The sequence below is a fragment of the Vidua macroura genome, chromosome 2, assembly GCF_024509145.1.
Source record: "Vidua macroura isolate BioBank_ID:100142 chromosome 2, ASM2450914v1, whole genome shotgun sequence".
Taxonomy (NCBI): domain Eukaryota; kingdom Metazoa; phylum Chordata; class Aves; order Passeriformes; family Viduidae; genus Vidua; species Vidua macroura.
In genome coordinates, this window is record NC_071572.1 from 116,718,008 (window position 1) to 116,732,565 (window position 14,558).

A 14,558-nucleotide genomic window follows, 5' to 3' on the forward strand; every position below is an offset into this window, starting at 1 on the left:
CTGAGGCCGTTCCCTCTCCTCCTGTCCCCATTCCCTGGGAGCAGAGCCCGACCCCCCCGGCTGTCCCCTCCTGTCAGGAGCTGTGCAGAGCCACAAGGTCCCCCCTGAGCCTCCTTTTCTCCAGGCTGAGTCCTTTTCCAGCTCCCTCAGCCCCTCCTGGGGCTCCAGCCCTATCCCCAGCTCCGTTCCCAGACATGGGGGATGCACTCAGTGAGTTTAGGTCTCCTCTCTGTGTTTTTGTTTAAGACACTTCGGTGTCCAGGCACAGTTAACTAAGCTGACCAGAAATTAACCCAGGACTCCTCTGAACCTTTAATGCCAATTTCTGAACTTGTCATTTCTGAACCTTTAATGCCAGTTCTGCTTCCCTTTAGTTTCTGAGGTGTTTGTATGTGTGTGTCTGTAAAAACTACGGAAAACAGCAGTAATCAGTGAGAAAAGCAAGCAAGAAACTGTCCAAAAAAGAAAAGTGAGGGAGCAAGGCTATCTCCTGCATTCAGCTGTTTTTCTTTCGGCCCTTGATAGGTTTCAGTCATTATTTAATTAACTAGGAATTTGCCTGGATTATGGAGGTTGTTCCATTTCAGGCACTCCATTTCATCCAAGGATAATTTGATCTTTGGGTTGGACATATTTGAACAGAGCACTGTGCAGAGTGCAGCAATAGATCTGTTTTGGTTTTCCTTCTTATTATTGGTAGCTTTTTTTTTACTCCTGGGCTAATCCAGGCTTTCCAAAGTGTTTCCTGTTCTCTGTGTGTCTGCTGGAGGGTCAGGGTGGGATGTTCTCTGCAGGTACTTTGCTCATCACCTCAGTGCTGCTGGATCAGGGCTGGAACTGGAAAAGCCAGCCTTTAAAAAACAGGACAAACGGGCAATAATGATGTTCTTGCATGAGTTTTCAGATAAGCCATTGTTTTCAGCACAGCCTGAGAAACCTTGGCAATTTGCTGGTGTAAAATGAAAAGGCTGAGGTATAAAGGCCTTTAATAGTGGGATTTCAGAAGTGACAGTGAGGACAATTTACCTCCTGTATCTGTGAGTCACTTCGGGGTTTCTCATTAGATTTACTTTAGGAACTTTGAAAGTAACTGCTGGATGATATCCTTTGTGTTTATCATACTTGTAATGTGTTTTAATTACACACTGCATTAACCTCTGCTTAAATCAACCTTATTAATCATGCTGAGAAAAGGTCGTTAACATCTCCCAGACCAAATGCTGTATCCTCAGCTAATTATAACTAATTCATTAAAATGGTGTGACCTGTTTCCACTGGGATGCAATCCAGGATGCAGCTCTTGGCTTCTTCTAGCCAGTGCATCCTGAGCTGCCTTGAATTTAGAGGACAGACAGATTTTTTTTTTTGTGTGCATTAACCTTGCTTGAAATCTGCCACATCATATTTACGTGCTAAATTATGAAGGTGCTAAAAAAACCCCAAACCAAACAGAAAACACCTCTCCTGCTCTATTTGGCTCTGTTAGCAGAACATTTGGTTAGATATGCTTTTATCCAGAGGCATGCTCTGAGGTTTCTGTTCCAGCACAGGCTCGTTCCTGGAATGGCCTGGGAGGGAGCAGAATGCCAGGTCAGCAGAGTGCCCTCGGTGGGTACCTGGATCTTATTCCTGGGGAGAGCAGGAAGGCCAGGTTTGTTCAGGTTTCAGGGCAGGAGATGGTGGAGGAAGGTGCTGCTGGGGGGGGTTTTGTTCCGGTGAGGGTCAGAGGTGAGGGGAAGACTGCTTTTCAGTCTGAAGGCTCTCTGTCTCCTGCAGACACACCAGCTGGACTGCTCTGCTCACTACCTGCGCCTGAAGTTCCTCCTGGAGAACCAGATCCAGTTCTACGTGCCAAAGCCAGAGGAGGAGATCTATGAGCTGGTAATGCTGCCCACTGGGCTAATGAAATGACACTGGGCAGGACGCTGTTAATTAGTGTTAATCTGACCTTCTGGAGCACGCAGACTTCGGCTTTTTAGCTTGCAATTATGGTGCTTTGCAGACCATAGCAAATTGGCCTTCAGCAAAGGGATCTCCAAACGTTTCATCCTCTGTTGGTGTTTAGCTCATATATGTGTGTGGATGTGTCTGGGGAGAGAGGAGGGACAGCCACAGGCAACGTGTGAAAGTCACTCTAAGGTACATTTAAGTTTAACTTCCCTCCAAGTTGTCTTTTCCTGTTGTTCGTGTTGTCTATGGAGGTTTTAAAGACAAGGTGTGAGTTTTAAAGAGGGGGAAAATACACAAGTTTTTGGGTGTTTTTTGGTCTTTTCTTTCCTGACGGTAAGGTAAAGATTGAGGTCAAGAAGGTCTGGAGTTCTGTGTGAGAATATACTTCCTTAATTGCCTCAGCTGGCTGTTTTCATCTCGTTCATCTCGAAAGCAGACTTCAAAGGAATTTTGCCATGAGAGATTAAAAAAAAAAAAAAAAAAGACCAAACAGGATTAGTGTCGTGCTTTAACTCTGTGATTTTACACAGGCACGCTGTAAACCTTTTTAAAGTCCTTTTCACTGGTGGCTGGTTTACTTACAAAAAGTAAAACTTTGCTAGCTATGGAGGTTTTGCTCGTTTAGCAAAGGACTTCTGGGATTTTCCATTAATGCTGTCAACAACAACAACAAATAGTGAGAAAGTGCTAGAGGAGTGCTAGGACTGGGAAGTGTGATACAGTTGGGGAAAATTAAAACTGAGGAGACAGCTCTTAGCTGTCGTTGTCTGGAAGGACTCTGGGGACTTGTCTTGTGTGGAGAGGGTGTAGGATTGACAGAGTCATCACTGAGTGTTTATTCTGAAAAGCTGTAATTAACCCAAAACTCTGTCAGTGGGACTGTGCAGGGAATGGTAGAGATGGGTGCTGCAGGGTGATGTCTGATGTGGGGATATGAAGCCAGCACACTTTGTATGGTTGCTTCTCTGAGTGGGCTCGTTTGGGGAGAACAAGGAGTTACTTCTGTGGGGCTGTAACTATTTTGTAATACTGATTGTTGTAGTGCTGATAGAAGCAGGAGAGAAAATTGTATTTTTATTAGGGAAACCTTTTCCAAACGAGCTCCTCTTCTTTTCTAAAGGAATAGTTTAGTACTGCAGTCCAAACACTGGGTTTCAAAATGTTAATTATTGCAAATTGCATTTTCACACGCTCACAGCAGCATGTAAACAGAATTAATATTCACCTGTGGGCTCTCGTTCACCTGGGGCTATGATTTTTTCTGAAGACAAAGGGCTGGTTTGTTACTTCAGTGCTGAAAGGCAGAGGGATTTGCAGCTGGAAGGAGGGACTTCTGAGCTGATGCCTAGGTGTGAATTTGTCCTGGTCTCCCAGGAAGGATGTTGATGACCGTTTCAAAGACTTGGGGGCTTTCCTTGGTACAAATAAACATCAAGGTGTTAAAGGTGAAATGTCAGGCTGAGGTATAGCAAATCTGATGGTCTGATAATGAAGAAATGTATTTAAGAAACAAAATCGCTCCTTGTGATTTTAATGCTGTTGAATAATTGAATTCCTGCAATGTCTTCTTTAAAATAATATAAAACATTAAGCTATTGCTACCTGTAAATTAGGAAAACAGGAACAGAAGCTCTGTTTCTCGTGCACTCAAGATGGTATTGGCTGAGGGAAATAGATGCTTGCTCTGTTTTGTGGTGGGGGTGGGAAAACACTGCTTCCTCCTCTCTAACTGTGTTCTAACAGCAGAGCTGAGTGACACTGCTAATGCCTCTCACACAGGTGGAGAGAAACTGTTTGATAAATAATGACCACAGTCCCTCTCTTCTGCCTGTAATTAAAAACCAAAAATCTGTTCCAAATGATTACAATTGATGTGTCCTCCCACAGTAACATATTTTTGTGTTTGTTTTTTTCCCCTCTATTCAGCTGTACAAGGAAATAGAAATCTGTCAGAAAATTACCCAGCACATTCAGATGGAGAAGTCTGATGCATCCTCTGATATTTATGGTGAGTTACTCCCTGCCTTGTTTTGCTGTTTCTCCCCAGTCAGTTCCAGCAGGTTCTTGCGTGCTGTTTACTGATGTACCTGAAAGGTCTCTTGAGCACAGTGGGAAAAGCATTCCTGATTCCTGAGCCACCCACAGCACCATTCACCTGCCCTGGAGGAGGGCAGCTTTGTTTGGAGTGCTCTGAACGTGGCTCTCCTGGAGCTGCAGGATGTGCAGGAGGATAGATGTTTGCTTGCTGCTGTAGCTGCTCCCAGCACCACCCACGGAGGCTGTGGGTGGGAGCAGCATCCTTTGCCAGCTGTCACATCTCACAGGGAGCCTTCAGGGCCCTGCTGGGGGCTGTGCTGGGGCTGCCACGCTGCCCACAGCCCCTGCAGCTCCACTCTTCCTCCTGGTCCCACTCCTCGCTGCCTCCTCCTCGGGAGCATCGCTGGGGCTGCGAGGCAGCTGAGTTCTGTGGCCAGGCAGCTCCAGAGAGGCTGTTTGGCTTCTTCTCACCTGCCAGGGGCACCCAAGGTGGGTTCCTGCCTGGCCCCATCGTTCCTGAGGCTGGGGATGCCTGGCTCTGGGGCTCAAGAGTGCTCCAGCCCTCGAGGACATCCCATGGACACCTGGAGCCAGGATCTGACACGTGGCAGAGCTGTGTGAAACAGAAAGCAGGGGAGGGTCTCCCTGTGTAACTTCAGCAGAATCTCTCATCTCTGTGTCATTCATACTTCTCAGCTTTCAGGTATTTCGGGTTACAGCCCTCCAGCCTGGTGAGTTTGCCCCTTTGGCCTGGCAGTCACAATTCTGGAGTGTATTTTAGAGTTATCTGTGCAACCTCCCCCACAGGAAGCCAATCTGCATCTTTTTGCTGTTTATCTAAATATTCTGTTTTAATGGCTAGAATAATTCTGAATCCCCAAACTGCTTATTATACAGCTGCAGGCCATTGGAATATTGAGCTCTGCTACAAAGCTGACTGACTGGGGCTTGAATATTGAAGGCCTAAGAAAGAAATGTTCACCAGCCCAGTGATGGTTTAGGATTCATATTCATGCCTGAAAGCACTGCAAGAGTTGGGGCTCTCATAGCATTTCTGTTTATTTCTTTTTCTTCTTTTTTTCTAAGTGATAAATGGAAAAAAAAAAGTGAAATGCACTGTGGTGTCCCGTGAGATGAGATCAGCTGTGTGAGGTTGGGGTGCAGCTGTGCAGTGCTCTGATCCTGCAGCAGGGAATGCTAAAAGCACCCCAAAAAAGCTGACTTTTCTCTCATTGAGGGAAAATAGCCAAATGTGGTTTGCCTCTAATTGGCAGAAGGATTTCTGTGGTCTGTATGTGTCTCCTTATGTGTTCATCCAGTGACGAGCGTGTGCTGAAATCACACACTCCTGCAGCAGTTCGGGCTGGACAGGGCCTTAAAGATCACCTCATTCCAACACCACATCTCAGGGAGAGCTCACCTGGGAGCATTCTGTGGTGTTTCTCCTCCCAGCAGCATGTCTGTGGTAGTAAGAGGCACTCCTGGAGGTCTGGCCAGTGTTGGATCTCTCACAGGATGCTTTGCTGACGCCTGAGCACAGATGTTCTCCCCTCTTTGGCTGGTACTCTTTTCTCTTTGCCAGGGCAGTAAGAATCCTTGCATTCCAGCTGGTGGGTGTATCAGGAAGGTGCTGGCATGTTCAGCAGCAGCTGGTTATGCCAGGGGGCTGAAGGGATTATCTGGAGGTGGATTTGTTCAAGGCCATGTGCACTCAGGGATGCAGATTTTTGTTCTCCTGTCGTCAGAACTTTGCAGTGAAGAGAAGGCTCTGCCTGGGTCACCACCCATCTCTTCCCACCTGTGTTTCAGAGTCCGTGCACAGGCTGATGATAATGTTTTTTGGCAGGAATGCCAGCTTATGCAATCACTGTGGCTTCCACCCACTCCTGCCCTTCCTCTCCCGCGATGTTTGTGCGGAGCCCCTGTGGAAGCCGGCCGGATGGGAAGTGTGCATTCCTGCTGTCCCCACGTGTCACAGACTGCACACCCACTGGGGTGAGGTGTTCCTCACCTGAGTGCATGGCAGGGAAAGCACTGGCACCCCTGCTGCAAGTGCTGGGACATCCAGCCACCGTCACAGCTGTGGAAATGCAGCAGGGCAGGGTCGCACTCTGGCTGTGGAGGGGTTAACTGTGAGTGTGACATTGCCACTTCCAGGCTGTTGCCAGCTGCCCATCTCTCATCTCTTAAAGCTGATGACAACCTGTGTAATTGCTCCTTATGCCCTCTCTGCCAGGAATAACTGCAGGATTTATGGGTATGGCTGAAAGATGAATTAAGAAGCAACTACGTGTGCATTTAGGCCTGATGGATTGAAGGAGGCAGAGGCCTTCTCTGGAGGAATCCTAGAATCCCAGAATTCTATGGGTTGGGTCGGAAGGGACCTTAAAGCTCATCCCATTCCACCCCCTGCCATGGCAGGGACACTTCCACCATCCCAGGCTGCTCCAAACCCCATCCAGCCTGGCCTTGGGCACTGCCAGGGATCCAGGGGCAGCCCCAGCTGCTCTGGGCACCCTGTGCCAGGGCCTCAGCACCCTCACAGGGAATTCCTTCCCAAAATCCCATCTAAACCTGCTCTCTTTCAGTTTGAAGGCATTCCCCTGGTCCTGTCACCCCTTGTCATGAGTGTCTCTCCATCCTTCCTGTGGGCTCCCTTCAGGAGAGCTGCAGTGAGGTCACCCCAAAGCTTCTCTTCCCCGGGCTGAACAGTCCCAGCTCTCTCAGCCTTTCCTGTAGGAGAGATGGAGCCTGGGGCTGCTTGGGCATGCTGATCCCCTCCCAGTGAGAGCCTGAGCTGCCCCTCAGCCTGGTTTTAATGTGTGGGTTTGGCCCAAAGCAGCATTTCAGTTGAAAAGAACTCTGAGGAACTGCTTTGTGCTGACTCAAACTGCAGCCTTGGGCACACTCTGCTGTTTTTCCAGGGTTTTCCAGGTAGGCTTTGTGGTGATGACAGCCAATAACTACTATGTTTTACAGCTGCTCTTTTAGTCGAGGGCTCTTCTCTCTGCCAAAGCTGGTGTGTTGAGTGAGCTTCACAAATTTCATTTGATTCAGCCCGAGTAGCTCACACGCAGCTTCCAAGTAGCTCAGTAAGTCATGAAAGGCCATATGCTTCTCACTTCTGAGCTGCCACGTTCTTCCCCCTCTTTTCTTCTTCTTTTTTTTTTTTTTTTTTTAATTTTATTTTTAAATCATGGATGAAAAAATAACTCTCAGCCATAAGGATCAGCTTGAAAGGAGTCCTAAAGTCAGGATAGGCTCTCAGCACATCTGCAGTGCTTGGCTGGTGGCTGATTCCGTGTCAAAACAAACGACTCCCCCCAGAGGTTTGTAAATGTTTTTCTAGTCTCGAGAAAAAGAGAGAGCAAATGGTTGCCTGCACTCATTTAGGGAGTAATGAAGTTTCAGAGAGGCAAATGTTCTACTTTAGATAACTCTCCACACTAAATAAACAACCTGCATTTAACTTGGCAGTTGTATTTCCTTTGCAGTTGTTATCTTACTGTGTCACCCACAAGTGGCAGGAAAATCCCCCAGCCCCAAGCTCACAGTCCCATTTGCACTGTTTGGAATGAGGCTGTGTCAGCACTTCCACTCCAGGACTGTTCTGCAGGTCTCTGGTGAGCGTGAGACGTGTGCCCAGAGACTTGGCAAATGCCAGGGTGTGCCAGCAGCAGCTGCAAAGGGGAAGGGGCATTTTTACAAACATGCCCAGCCCAGGAGTCTCAAAAAGCAGAGGTCAGCACTCTGTTCTGGCAGGAGGCGTTGTGCCTTGCCTGAGTTTGGGGTGGCACATCAGCCGTGGCTCTTGGATCCCCAGCTTTTGTCCCAAACCACGGCTCTGTGCAGCTTTGGTCTGCAAACAGCAAAACCTCCTGGAGTGACCTTTGATGGCAAGAGAACTGGGAGTCTGTTCCAAGGCTTTGCAGCTGTGGTGTCCTCAGATATGTCTGTAGATAATTGGTATACATGCACTCAGGAATTCAGCTCAGGTTTTTGTCAGAGCCACTTTGGTTGCTGAACTTGCCCGTTGTGTTTGTGAAGGTGTGAGGGGAGGGAGAGGGGAGGGATCCTGCCTGCTCACGGCAGGGACAGCACAGCCTGGGCTGCAGGGCAGGTGGCTGGGACCCCCTGGAAGGGGCTGGCTTCCTCTGACCTCTGCTGGGTGTCTCCCCAGGTTTCTCTCTGTCCTCCGTGGAAGAGGAGGGGATTCGCCGGCTGTACGTGAACGGCGTCAAGGAGACGGGCCTGGCTTTCAGGAAAGGTAAAGCACCCCCCAGAGCCCCCCCAGGTCAGTCACTGCCACATAAATACCGTGGAAGCATCTCAGTGAGCCCTCCCAGGTCAGTCACTGCCACAAAAATACCACGGAAGCATCTCAGTGCTCCCCGTGGCTGGGATTGCTGCCTCTGGTTCTGCTGCCAGCCTTTGCAGGAAGCGTGGCAGCGCTTGGGGCAGAGGCCAGCAGGGATAGGCAGGCTGCCAGCTGGTCCCAAGGCAGAGCAGGGTCTGCTTGAGTGCAGCTCATCCAAGCTGAGGCCAAGCCTGGCACTGCGCTCCCATCCTCTGCCTCCCCTCCTGCACGGGGCAGGGAGCGGGGCAGCTGAAACCCCGCCACGTTCTGAGCCAGAACACGGGGCCCACGAGGGCTCAGAAGATCCTCATCTCTTCATAACCCACTGGCGTGTGCAGAGCCCTCAGAAGCACCCTCAGAGTTCTCCTGGCGAGGGCTTACGTGGCCTTGCGGAGCTCATTCGGCAGCTGGCCCTTGCCCAAAGCTGTCCAGAGGCTGCTGTTCCCCAGGCTGCTGCTGGCTCTGGCACTCTGCTGAGCCAGTCCAGCTGATGGGAAACTGCCCTGGCAGTTCCTGGGACCTGGGCTGTGGAGCTGGCCACTGTGGTCGGGAATGAGTGGCCAAAGGGGCTCGGTGGAGGCAGGAGCAGGAAGGAAGGAGCAGTGGTCAGGGAATGGGGGACAGCCTGGGGGTGCACCCCAGCTTCAGAAACCCACGTAGGTGTGTGCTGAGCATGAAAAGCCTGTCCTGCTCTTTCCTGTCCCTCAGCCCTGCAGCATTCCCTGTTTACAGGAGGGATATCCTGCCAAAAGCCCTGGCCAGAGGCTGGGGGGGCTCTGTCTGCCACAGGGCAATGACACCCTGCGGGTTCCTGTGTGGAGAGTGCTGGGAGAGGGCGGGTGGGGGTTTCGGCAGGGCTTCCCCGGTTTGCTTTTGCTTTCTGCTGGGAGAGCAGTGTGGATGGATGTGTGAGCACAGAGTGCCTCCTGCGGGCTGCTCTGCAAGCACAGGCAAGCTCTGCAAGCTCAGGGGTGTGGAGCTGCTCAGAGCTGACCTGGAAAGGCACTTCTGCATGGACAGCAGTCAGCAGGACACTGGCACAGGATTCCCTGGGGTAGCAGCAGGAAGGGAGGAAAGCGCCCTGTGCCTCCCGTTATTTACATGCATTGTCTGCCCTCCATCAGATGAGATGCCGCATTTCATTTCCAATCTTTCCTCCAATTAGAAGACTTTTATTTTCTTCTGGTAATTTTTGTGATTTATGCTTTTTCCTCCAATCCTTCCTCCAATTAGAAGACTTTTATTTTCTCCTGGTAATTTTTGTGATTTATGCTTTTTGTTTCTTCTGTTGGCCTGCCTTAGCGAGGCAGGCATTCCTTATTGGAATGGGAGCTCCTTGACTGCACTGAGGTAGATGTGAGGCTCTATCCCAAACGATCCAAAACAAAGCCTGCAAAGAGTAAATGAAGCCCCAGATCCAATGTGTATGGTTGCAGGCCTATTAGTGTGCTACTATTATGCCACAGAATGACTAGGCAGAGTAAGTTAAATAATGCGAAATGCTTGACTTGCCTTGTTTTGTCCTTCTTTCAGCTGTGATTTCACAGTCCATTTACTTTGTGGCTACTCTATCTAGTTCATGTTATTCTCCCTGAAATGGCACACCACACTAGAGTTTCTGGGCACAGTTATGTGCATTTAGGGACATCTCCATCTTCCTAAGGAAGCTGCCTTTCATGTTTCTTCCTACAGTGTGGGCCAGCACTCTGTCTCCTGGAGGGTTCATCCAGGCTTTCAGGGTGCCAGCACGTGGCAGGGATGCTCACCCCTGTGCTGTGGCCGCTGTAAATTCCAGCTGTCACCCCTCTAAAGGCAGGGGTGGAGCTGGGGATGGTCCAGCAGCCGGGGCTCTGGCTCTGCCGTTCCCTGGGTGCTGCTGCCTGCCTGCCCCGGGGTTCTTTGGGATTAAACCCCGCTCCAGCTCGCTGGTGCTGCTCAGGGAGGGCCCGGCTGGCCGTGGGGAAGGTCAGGATTGCCGTGTCACCTGGCAGGGCTGCACGCTGTCCTCAGCATGCCGGGCAGTCAGCTGCTTCCCTGCACATCCCCTTCCCCCTGGGGCGCTGCTGCTACAAATAACTGCTGGAACCAGGCTGGCAGGAAAGCCATGGCTAGCTGAGCGAGGCTCAGATCTGCCTTCTGAGGGTCCGTGGGCTGCCATGGCCTTCAGGAAGGGTCACTGTGCCCTTAGGGTGGCACTCACAGCAGATCTCCCAAGGCCCATCAAACCTCAGTGTCATCGCAGTCATCAGTGATCATGCCTGGACACAAACACGGTCCTTGATGAGCTCCTTGCTGTGTGAGTCTGACCCGTTCCTCCCTGCCACAGGCCTGAAAGCTGGGGATGAGGTGCTGGAGATCAACCAGAGAGCTGCTGAGGAGCTGGACTCGGCGCTGCTGAAGGACGCCCTGGTGCAGCCCTCGCTGTGCCTCACCGTGCGCACCCACCCCGAGCCAGAGGAGGCCCAGAGGCTGGGCCAGCCCCCGCCACGGCGCCCAGAGAACCCCCCAGAGGCCGGGGACAGCGCCCTGCCCTTCCCCGGGGGCAGCCAAGGTACTGGGCTGGGCTCAGGAGCTGGCATTCCGTGCTGGGAGGGAGGGCAGTTGCAGCCTGGGCTGGCCGGGTGCTCCCGGGGCTCTGCAGGATGGGAGGTGTCACAGGGTGCCTTTACCCCGGCAAAGATCTTTAAAATATCTGCAAAAGCTGGGCTTACTGGCACTGTGTCGAAGCTTTCAGGCTGCCAGCTCTTGGTCAGGCTGTCTCACTGTGTCCTTCTCAGAGAAACAGGTCCCAGGTTCAGTGTCTTTGATCTCTAACTGATGTGCTGGACTAAAGTCCTGACTGTGGGGCCAGGCAGGAAACAGCAGAGGGATGTGAGTCTGTGTTTGATGGCCATTATTGTCACTGGGACTCTGTCTTCAGGGTGTTCCCTTTCCTTTCTTTACCTTCTCCTTTTTGCCTGCATCCACTCCACCTGATTTCCTTCCTGGCAGCTGCAGCCAGGCCTGAGTGAGTGCAGGGACAGGGCAGGAGTGAGCCTGTGACACCTGTGCCATCACCACGGGCACCTCACATCCTCGGGCTGGGCCCAGGACAGCCACAGAACCAAGAGCTCCCTTCTGGGCAGCTCAGGAGGTGCTTTTTCCTCTGGATTTGCCCACTGGGTGGATCTCTGTGTGGCAAGGGCAGGAAGAGTTAAAGCATTATTGAACTCTTTAATTCTTTGGGGCACCACTACATCTGACAGGTCTCCAGCTGTTGGAGAGTGCCCAAAGGAGGGACAGGAGGGTGGTGAAGGGTCTGGAGGGGCCACACAAGGAGCAGCTGAGGGCACTTGGAATGTTCAGCTGGAGGAGAGGAGACTGAGGGGAATCTCCCTGGGGTCTGCAGCTTCCTCCAGAGGGGCAGCTGTGATCTCTGCTCCCTGGGACAGTGACAGGGAAGGGCTGGAGCTGTGCCAGGGAGGTTTGTGTTGGATATTAGGGGGTGCTGGGCACTGCCCAGGCTGCCCACAGCCCCACAGAGCTGCCAGGGATGCCCAGGGTGGGATTGTTGGGGTGTCTGTGCAGGGCAGGGTTGGGCTGGATGGCCCTGGTGGGGCCCTTCCAGCTCAGGAGATTCTGTGGCTCTGTGATTCACCCTCTCAGGGGCTCTGTGTGTTTGGTGAGACGCGCAAATAACTCACAGGGATGTTTGAAAACACCTCTGGAGAGGGATTGACATTACAGCCTGGCATATGCAGGTGATCCCAGAGCACAGAGCCATGGGAAGAGGCACTCCTGCTCCCCACACTGCCCTGCTCAGAGAACCCAGCTGGCAAAAGATTAATCTATAGCAGCTGGCAATTGTTTGCCACGAGTTTGGTTCCTGAATTTCTACGTGCTCCTCTAGATCTGACAACGGGACACTGGGCGTGCCTCTTGCTTCAGTTTTTTGGAATCACTTAAAATACAGGAAAAATCAGTGGAATTGCCAGAATTAAGTAGTTTCTAGGTAATCAAAACTGTTCTGAGCTGAGACTGGCTTTGGGGAGTGTGATATTCAGAGCAAGTGGAAAACAGGGAGCAAGTAAAGCTTCTACAGAGCTTCCTGCAAGTCCTTCTGAGGGGACTGCTAAAAGCAACCTCGTGTAAGGTGTGGACTAAACCTACACAGGCAGTTAAAATTCAACATTTTCATGAAATTTTCCCCTTTTAATTTTTAGGGAAGTTTTCCCAGCTAGGCTTTCGTGCTGGAAAATCGAGGCAGTAGTCCTGTACATTTTCATGGCTTGGCCACAAGATGCCCCCATTTGCTGCTCAGCTGCAGCTTTTCACAAGCCTCTTGTCTTTGCCCGTGATGTGTCACTGAAACCCTGAGTGCTGGGTCCTCGGAGCTCAGCTTTTCCCTGAGGGGGGTGTCTGCCCTGGGAGCAGAGATTTCTGTGTTCACACAGAGCTCTCCCGACACCCACATTCCTTCTGACCACAGGGGCTGTTGGGCTGGGATCTGTTCCTCCCCAAAAGAAGGGAATATGTCTTTTCAGCCAGCAGGAGCAGTGCAGGTGTCCCTGGCAGCCTCTGTAGTTGCCACATGAACTAATTTGGGATGGCTTAGCCCGAGGTGGGAGTGAAATCAGGGCTCTGCATCCAAGTGTGTGACTGGGAATGTTCCCCACCCATTTCCCTCCAGTTAGGTGTGTGTAGAGCACAGTGTTCTATTTTCTGCTCCTGTTACCTGAAGTGGAATCTACATGACATTTAAAAAGGGGTCCGTGCTTGTATTTGGGATATTGTGGTGCTATTTTAGATTTTTGTTCTTGGCTCCACAGCTTCTTGCAGAGAGCAGCCAAGCATGCAATACCCACTGACCTATTTACTTGTGTCCTTGTTGATTGCAGGCAGTCTGGCTGGGCAGGCAGATGATTCCATGATTTCTGCTGAACGCTTTTTTATTTACAGGGCACAGATTCTGCCTGTGGCCGAGGCACTGCAGCCCCCCCAGCAGGGTGACAGTGCCAGGGGGCACACAGCACCTGTGGGCACATCCCTTCTCCAGGAATCCAGCATCTGGGGCTAGGGTCATGCTGCTGTCTCAGCATCCTCTTCTCCCCCAGCAATCCTCCTCCCGCTGTGAAGGCAGCAAAGGGTCGATTTTATTTTTTGTATGAGGCAAACGATACTGTGTATTTTCAAAATGTGAAAGATGCCTGTTACTTTGTTTTTGTGAGGAAGCTTTCCTGGTGCCTTGCTGCTCGGTGGGAGGTGTAGAGGAGCAAAGCAGGGCTGTGTTTTTGGGAGTGGACCTCCCTGGAGTGTCTGCCAGAGCTCCTGTTAAATCTGACATCGCTCAAAGCTCTTCCATCATCTGGAACTCCCTTGCACATGCTGAGCTTGGGGCTGGAGCTGCAATTCAGCTCTGTGGCCGTGGTTACTTCACTGTGTTTGCTGAACAGGTGATTGTGGAAGTGCCCTTGGGTTTTATAGCTCTGATTGATGTGAGAACTGCCATCCTGGGCACGATGGATGCTTTCCCCGTGGAGCTGCAAAAGAGCTGTGCCTTTGCAGAGCCACAGGTTTTGTTCCTTTCATCTCTTACTGCTTTTCCTGGCTCTGGGTTCTCTCCTGCTGACACAGCCTGCATAAATTTGGCAGAGGAGGATTAGCTCTGGTTCTGTCTGGAGGTTTTCCTTAGTGCCTAAAAGGATCAGTGGGGTCTGTCTCCCCTGCCCACGAGGGGTGCTCTGCCTGCCCGTTCTGCTCCCCTGGGTGCAGGGAATGAGAGCTGGGAACACAGCCTTGGATCTCCCCAGAGCACCAGGAAAGTGTTCTGCTATTGGAAGGGGATTTGGGAATGGGAGTAGTACCCAGATTTGTTCGTGGTCTCCCCACAATTCACTCCCTTCTTTCAGTGTGGGGCAGAGTCTCTGAGGTTTAGGCTTTGCCTGCTCCTGGATTTTGGAGACTTTTAGCATATGTCAGGCACATAAATCACCACGCAGAATGGATAAAGACTGAAAAAGGGAGTGCCCCCCTGCTTGCAATGGGTGTATCAGTCTGCTGGATAGGAACAGGTGGGTGTTTTTGTTATTTTGTGGCTCAGAGAGCAGCCAGAGGATGGAGTTATTAACACACAGGCTAAATCCATGCTGTAAAACTGAAACAAACTTCTGCTGCACTGTAAGAGCAGCCACTGGTTTTTATTCCATCCTCGTCCATCACCGGCCCCCTTGGGCTG

The 14,558-nt window shown here is 51.1% G+C and overlaps 1 protein-coding gene across 8 annotated transcripts in view; it reads left to right on the forward strand.

Moving 5' to 3' along the window:
• Positions 1–14,558, forward strand: part of TIAM1 (TIAM Rac1 associated GEF 1) — a 157,734-nt gene that overhangs the window by 115,469 nt on the left and 27,707 nt on the right. For all 8 annotated transcript variants that reach the window (XM_053970060.1, XM_053970066.1, XM_053970061.1 and 5 more), the window contains 4 exons: positions 1,777–1,881; positions 3,877–3,958; positions 8,168–8,254; positions 10,671–10,895. In XM_053970060.1, coding sequence (XP_053826035.1) covers positions 1,777–1,881; positions 3,877–3,958; positions 8,168–8,254; positions 10,671–10,895 — 499 coding nt within the window. The remainder of the gene's footprint in view (positions 1–1,776; positions 1,882–3,876; positions 3,959–8,167; positions 8,255–10,670; positions 10,896–14,558) is intronic.